This window comes from Vidua chalybeata, chromosome 27 (genome assembly GCF_026979565.1).
Source record: "Vidua chalybeata isolate OUT-0048 chromosome 27, bVidCha1 merged haplotype, whole genome shotgun sequence".
In the NCBI taxonomy this organism is placed as follows: domain Eukaryota; kingdom Metazoa; phylum Chordata; class Aves; order Passeriformes; family Viduidae; genus Vidua; species Vidua chalybeata.
The window spans coordinates 2,438,755-2,445,774 of record NC_071556.1 but is presented as its reverse complement, the minus strand read 5'-3'; the positions used below and the strand labels follow the sequence as shown (position 1 = coordinate 2,445,774).

The 7,020-nt window shown below is 63.1% G+C and overlaps 2 protein-coding genes across 2 annotated transcripts; one reads left to right on the top strand and one right to left on the bottom strand.

The window, feature by feature from the left end:
- Nucleotides 1-1,465: 1,465 nt before the first annotated feature.
- Nucleotides 1,466-3,446, top strand: IFI30 (IFI30 lysosomal thiol reductase). The gene is made up of 7 exons (XM_053965908.1): nucleotides 1,466-1,658; nucleotides 2,348-2,527; nucleotides 2,605-2,679; nucleotides 2,755-2,850; nucleotides 2,937-3,089; nucleotides 3,172-3,240; nucleotides 3,324-3,446. Exons 1-7 carry the CDS (start codon nucleotides 1,536-1,538, stop codon nucleotides 3,387-3,389), a joined length of 762 nt encoding a protein of 253 aa, XP_053821883.1. The 5' UTR covers nucleotides 1,466-1,535; the 3' UTR covers nucleotides 3,390-3,446.
- A 1,159-nt stretch (nucleotides 3,447-4,605) lies between these two features.
- LOC128800585 (la-related protein 6-like) lies at nucleotides 4,606-6,768 on the bottom strand. Its single transcript, XM_053965897.1, has 3 exons — nucleotides 6,602-6,768; nucleotides 6,183-6,381; nucleotides 4,606-5,767 (listed from the first exon to the last, which is right to left on the bottom strand). The coding sequence occupies exons 1-3, from the start codon at nucleotides 6,766-6,768 to the stop codon at nucleotides 4,862-4,864; spliced, it is 1,272 nt and encodes a 423-aa protein (XP_053821872.1). The 3' UTR covers nucleotides 4,606-4,861.
- Nucleotides 6,769-7,020: the final 252 nt, after the last annotated feature.

Below are 7,020 nucleotides of genomic sequence, written 5' to 3'. Positions count from 1 at the left end.
GTTCCTCCACCACCACCCCTAAACGTGAGCTTGGGGCCAGTTCTGCCTGGGGGTATTGCTCCCTGCTCATGCCAGGACCTGCTGAGCATCTGGAAGAGTCTCAGCTTGAAGCTGTCACCTGTTAACACTCGCTTGGTGCTCACCTGGCTTTGCTGCCCAGGGAAATTCCAGCTTCACTTTATCCTGTGATTTTATCCTTTTGGCTGAATTTCTGTTATTCTCCCTGTGCTGTCCCTTCCTGCTGTCCAGCCACAGTCCAAGGGGGGTCACAGTCACCCCTCTTGCTGCCTTCCCTGCCTGCTAGCGGCCTGTCCTTGACAGGGCACTGCTCACGTCCTGTGTACGACGAGGAGGAAGATGCCCTTCCCCAGGGCTGCCTTTCCCTGACGGTGCTTCACTCAGCTCCTTGAACAGCAGCTTTCCCCTGCTCTCCCCGGGCTGGGCTTCCACCCCGGAGCTCCCCCAGCATAAGCTCGTTGTGATTTGTCCTTTGCTGCTTTGGCTCGTTCTGAACCCGGCCGTGTTTTGAGGCGCCGGGCTGTGCTTTGCTGCTTGTGACGCCCACGTCCCCCAGCCGAGCCACACACCCGCGTCCCGTGGGTGCCACATGGCTGCTCCTGCTCCCCGGGGCACACTTCAGGGCTTGTCCCTGCTCTCGGGGCGCTCCAGGCTCCCCCGTGTAACCCCCAAGGTGCCAGTGGAGGTTTCGTGCTCGGAGAGGACGCGGCGACTGCGTGAGGTTTTAGTTTCTAGGTATATGCAATAAGGAATAACCTGCCCCCCGAGCTGTCCGTTACCAGCAGTAGTGCTCTCTGCTCTTTCTGTTGATGTTTACTAATGTAAACCCAGTATTTGTTACTGTAAGAGGATTTTTTTTTTGTACGGTACTTCGAAAAACCCACAAAAACAACCAAAAAAAAAAAAAAAAAAGAAAAGAAAGAAAAGGAAAGAAATAAAGAAATAAACAGAGTTAATGAACCAGGCTGCTGGATTGCTGTGGGAGGTTGTGCGGGGGCAGGAGAGTGCTGGGGCTGTGCCCCAGTTCCTGGGCTGGGTGCAGGATGTGACCCATCGCGCCAGGATTGTGCTCCCCGGGTTTGGAGGGCTGGGGCACGTGGGGACGAGGGCTGAGAAACGGCCGGAAACAGCGGCGACAAACGGGGGAAGAACGAGGTTCCCCCGCACTCGGCTCCTCAGTTGAACTCGGGATGTCTTGGGCTGCACCCTCGTCCCGCACCCGGAACTGCCCCGGCACCCGCACCCCCCGCGGGCTGTGCCGGCAGCCAGCCCCGTTTTCTGCTCGGGGAGCTCCACGCGTGGCTGCTCCGGGCTGGGTTTCACTGCCGGACGTGCCGCGGGTCGGGGCCAGCGGGGACGCGGTGGCCGGAGCCCGGCGGCCCCACGTGGGCCTGCGGCGTCACGGGAGGCGCGGCTGGGGCGGCAGGAAGGGCAGGGAGGGCAGGGGAGGCGGGCGCAGCCGAGCTTTAAAGGTCCCCGCTGGGACGGGCTCATTTCCGCGTCACCCCGGCGTCCTCATGGCCCCCGCGGTGCCGCTGGCTGTCCTGGCGCTGGTGGCCCTGGGGCTCGGCGCGGCCCCCGGCTGTGATTACCCTGCCCACCGCTGGTGCAGCTCGCGGGACATCGCCGTCGCCTGCCAGGTCAGAGCCGCTGCTGGTGCCGGGGCTGGGGACAAGGGCAGGGTCACCCGGCACGCGGGGCCACCTCCCGCCTGCCCAGGGACGCGGGGACGGGGTTGGGGCAGCGCCTGGCCACGATGCCTGGAGCGAGTGCCAGCTGCGAGCGTCGCTGAGGCACAGGCTGTCACATCGCAGGGATGCTCAGAGCCTCCGGTGCCACACGGGCACTACGGCATTCCCCAGCATCCCTGGGGAACGCCTGTGGTCCAGCCGGACCCTGCCCGCGGCCCTTGCCCAGCTGCCGATGGCACTTCCGCTTTTTAAGTGTAAAACCGCTTTTTGGTTTATTCCACCCCAAACAGACCCGGGCGGTGACAGTGCCCTGTGAGCCCCACGAGGCTGCAGCTTCCCCCTGGCACTGGGTGCTGGGCCATACCCCCACCCAGGCATGTCCTGGTCTAAATTTGTTTTCCCCCGAAATGTTTTGGGGAAGTTCTGGTGGAAAGCCCCAGCGCTGGGTGCCAGCCACGCACAGAATCCTGCAGCAGCAGAAAGCTCCCGGCCCAGCCACTCTCACTTCCCTCTAGCCCTGCACACCCTCACCCACCTTCTTCCCTGCATCCCGGAGCTTTGCCCCATCCCTACAGATACTGGAACGGGGGGGTTGCAGCCATACCCCCCCGTGCACCCCAAAACCTTCCCGTGTGCAGGTGGAGAGCCGCTGCCCCAGCCTCCCGCGCCCCGCGGCCGCGCCCGTGGAGCTCAGCCTGTACTACGAGAGCCTGTGCCCGGCGTGCCGCGAGTTCCTGGTCCTGAAGCTCTTCCCCACCTGGCTGCTGCTGCCCGAAGAGATGCTGAACATCACCCTGGTGCCCTACGGCAACGCCCAGGTAGGAGCCGGCCCTCCCGGCGCCGCGGGCGCTCGCCCCGGTGCCGCCGGCCCCGCTCAGACCGGTTGGTCCCGCAGGAGAGGAACGTCAGCGGGAAGTTGGACTTCCAGTGCCAGCACGGCCCCGAGGAATGCTTGGGCAACATGATGGAGGTGACGGTCCCCGTTCCCACGGTGCTGGCACGGGGGGGTCCCAGCGGCCCCTCACCGCCCGCCCTGTCCCCGTAGGCCTGTCTGATGCACGAGGCCAAGAACTTCAGCACCTACTTCCCTGTCATCTTCTGCCTGGAGTCGGGCAGCTCTGTCACCAAGAACCTGGAGGCCGTATGTCCCCCTCCCCGCCCCTCAGTGCCCCACGTGGGGGACACCCCTGGCCCCCTGACCGCCCCCGTGTCCCCTGTGCCCGGCAGTGCCTGCAGATCTATGCCCCCGAGGTGGACAGCGGCCGCATCAGCGCCTGCGTGCAGGGGGACACAGGGGTGGCCCTGATGCACCACAACGCCCAAGTGACCGAGGCACTGCAGCCCCCGCACCAGTACGTGCCCTGGATCACCATCAATGGGGTATGGCAGGGGGGCACTGGGGTGCCAGCTAGGGCTGGGACACCCTGGGGACCCCCCTGACCGGCCCCACGTCCCCCCACAGAAGCACACGGACGAGCTGCAGGCACAGGCAGAGGCCTCGCTGCTGGGGCTGGTTTGCCACCTCTACCAGGTGGGACAAGGCTCTGTGGGGACAGCAGGGCTTGGGGACACATCCCCATCCCTGCTGGGGCTCTCATGGCTGCTCTCTGGCAGGGGGAGAAGCCTGAAATCTGTGGGGGCTCCAAGGCCCCGAGGCTCCCGTCTGGCTGCAGGCGCTGAGGGACGTTGTGGGAGCACAGAGAGAGAGGCCAATAAAAAGGATATTTTTATGGAAAAGCACCAGCATCTGGAGTGGTGTGGTGGGGGGAGCAGGGAGGGGGTGGTTTTACCCTGCCACAGTGGGAAGGGGAGAGGGGCTGGGCACTGGAACTGCCCTCCAGACCCAGGAATTACCTGCTCCAGAGGTTCACAAAGAATCCCCTTGAAGATTCCCAGGGAACTCTGCTGAGCAGCAGAACGTTTCCTCTCTCCAAGTCTTGGGAAGCAGCTCCAGTGTCCATCCTCACACTGACAGCATTAAACTCAACCATTTCAGGAGCACTGGGGCCAAGACCATCCCAGTTCCCACCAGTTCTTCTCCCTTCCCAACCAGCAGGTTTAGGATGGCATCTTTCCTGGTGGCTCCCTGAGCACTTGTGACAAGCAATTCTCTTGGGAATGTCCCAGACCTGCTTGCCCCAGCAAGAGGCCATTCCCAGCTGGGGTCTGGGGGATGAAATTTACCACAAGGACAAGGAATTCCTGATCCAGAGAATTCTCCTCATTGCCTGTAGAACAACTCAGTGCCAGGGTCCTGGCTGGGTGATGGGCACCAGAAGCCACACCTGCTTTGTCTTCCATCCCCCTCATCCTCATCCCAGAGGCTCCTGACTGCAGGGACTGCCCTCAAAGCTCTCCTCACACGAGGTGTGACCCCATCCCCTCACCAGCCCTGCCCACCTGAATCCTCCACTCCAGCCCTGCAGGCGTGGGACTCATCCCACCACATCCCAGCTCTGGGCACAGACCAAGGGCACTTGCACTGGCAGACTCCTGTAGCCTCTCCCTTAACCCTTTCCCAGAGGAGCTGGGGAGGCTGTGGGATCAGGAGGGACACAGGAAGCCTCCACATTCAATGCTGAGATGCCAGAGAGCCTTGAGCACACAACAGCCAGGAGGAACCACGGCCCTGCCACCACAGCCACCACTCTTGTCTCTCTCAGGCTCAGCCAACGTGGGCCACCTGTCCTGGGCACCCCTCAGTGTCCCCACTACCCCAAGGACAGCAAGGGAGGCAGCTGCAAGCAGGCAGGGACCCTCCTTCCCTTGTCTGGCTGCACCTCAGACAGCAGCAAGACCTGGGAAGATACAAGAAAAAAAAAAAAAAAAAAAAAAAAAAAAAATCACAGCATCAACCAGAGAGTGCCTGGAAACTTAATCTCTCTTTATTGCCCATTTCTCATCCAAAACCTGGACCCCAAACCCAGCTCTGGGCCCTGAGCAAGCACAGTCTCACTGGCATGAGCACAGCACAGCTCCTGCTGCTGCTCAGCGTCTGCCTCGAGCATCGTCCTTGCCCCAAAACTTCTGTCCCCTGGATCAGCTGCACTGCCACTGCCCACAGCTCGCAGGACCAGAGAAAAGTCTTCCGCTCGAAAGAAGAAGGGAAAATAAAGACAATTACAAACCCTAACCCTGAATCTGAACAAGTCTCAGTGCCGGAGGACGAGCTCTTCTCTCCCGAAGCTGCTGCCGAGGCCCTTGGTGCCCTCGGGGCTGTGGGGCAGGCGCAGGACCCCGTCCCACAGGCTGAGGGGCTCGGACGCCCACTGGGCATCGCTGGGGGGAAGCTTGGGACAGAGGCCGCTGCCCCAGGGTGTCCAGGAGCCCGCCGCGCTCCCCGAGCAGCTCTCGGTGCCCGAGCCCACCCCGAGCGGAGGGAAGCCCTTGCTGGGGAGGAGCGAGCCGGGAAAGGCGTTGGAATCTCCCGGCGTGAAGTCGCCGCCAGGCCAGGTCGGTGCCAGCAGGTCCTGGTTCAGGAGGAGGGACAGCGACCCTGAGGCATCATCCGGCTCGGGAGCGCTGCTGGGCAGGGAATCCTCCCGGCTGCAGGGGAAGGTCAGAGCCGCCGCTGGCACCTTCCAACCCGCCCGCTCCTGCCCGGCTTTCTTCTTGCCCCCCTTCCCGCAGAGCCGCACCACCCTGATGCTGTGCCAGTCGCGGTGCCCGAGGCTCTCGGCGGCGCTGCGGGCGCTCTCCAGGCTCTCGTACTCCACCAGGGCACAGCAGCGGCTCAGCAGCTCGGGGAACCGCGACGAGTACTTGCGCACGTCCGAGGGCAGCTTGCGGCCCGGCCGCAGCAGGCGGATGGAGGCGATGGCGCCGAAGGGGCTGAACATCCTCGTGATGGTGTCCAGGAAGTTCTTCTGCAGGGGCAGGTCCTGCTCCCGCGGCTGCAGCTCCCAGGCCAGCAGCAGTTTGCTGGGGGGGACGCTCAGCAGGTACTCGGGGATGGGGAGGCGCCGCCTCACTTTGGTGCCCTCCTTGTTCACCTCCAGCAGCGCCGAGAACTTGAGGGCGTAGAGGGTGAGGCGCCAGTCCCGGGTCAGGTATTTCACCTGTGCAGAGAGGGTGGAAGCCCCATCACCTGCCTGCCCAAGGCAGGGAGCACCCTAAACCCCCCCTCCAGGCAGGCTGTGACCCCATCCAACACCCCCAGGGCAATTTTCCCCTTCTGCGTGAGCAGCTTTGGGATCTGCACAGTCCCAGTGTCCCCCAGGCTCTGGCAAGGAGCCACACCTTCCCCCGAAGCCACACCACCAGCACTTGGCTGGGTTTTTTTAAGGGATGATCGCTTCCAAAGCGGCCCGTGGGTAGAAGAGGTGAATCCAGCCCTGGGGGTGATTTGAGGAGCTTCCCCTGCTCCCCTGGGCACAGAGGGCAGCGAGCAGAGCCCAGCTCTGCACCAGCAGGACACAGCCCAGAGCTCCCCGCACACCCCAGAGGAGGCAGCCCCGCGCCCCCGGGACCCACCTTCTTGAAGGACGTCAGCAGTTTGATGCTGACAAAGCCCATCTTGTTCTTCTGCACGTGCTTGAGGAGGAAGGCGTCCTTGGCCAGGTTCTCGTCGGACAGGTAGAACTCCACCTGGGCCACGATCCTGCGCACCAGCTGCGGGTCGGGGCCCGGGCAGGCGTGCTCCAGCAGGGCCACCCCCAGCTCGCAGGAGCTCCTGGCACAGCAGCGAGGACACAGGGGTCAGCTCCCACCGCGGTGGGACAGCAGAGACCCCCCCCGGGCAGCCACCAGCCTTGCCCTGGCTACGGGAGCAGCCCCAGCCCGTGCCTCGGGAGCCTCCCAGGAGAGCCAGGCTGGGTCAAACACGTCCCAGACAGGGGACATGTCCCTTGAGGACAAACATGCAAGGGCAGGGCTCAGCCCCTCCCACGTACCCGGTGTAGCTCTCCACGATGTCCTCCTGGCCGAGCAGGGCGAGGGAGCAGCTCCACGGGGCAGGGAGAGGCTGTGCCAGGAGGGAATTCCTTGGTACAGGCACTGGGGTGCTGCAGCTGGGCTGGGAATCGCGCCCCAAGGGCACTCCAGAGCCACGTGAGGACATTGTCCTGCGCCTGGGATGTGACACAGGAGGACAGTGCTGGGACACCCCAGCCCTGGGCTGCAGCCCCCAAAGCCAGCCCAGGGCTGGGGCACATGAGGAGGTGGTGGCTGTGTCCTCACCTGCTTGGTAACACTGGAAGTGAGGAAGTTCTAAGCTCTAGCAGTACATCCCAAACACCCCGAGGCAGCAACTCCCAAATGCTCCTCAGCTCCCAAAACACAAAGGCAAAAAAAAAAAAAAAAAAAAAAAAAA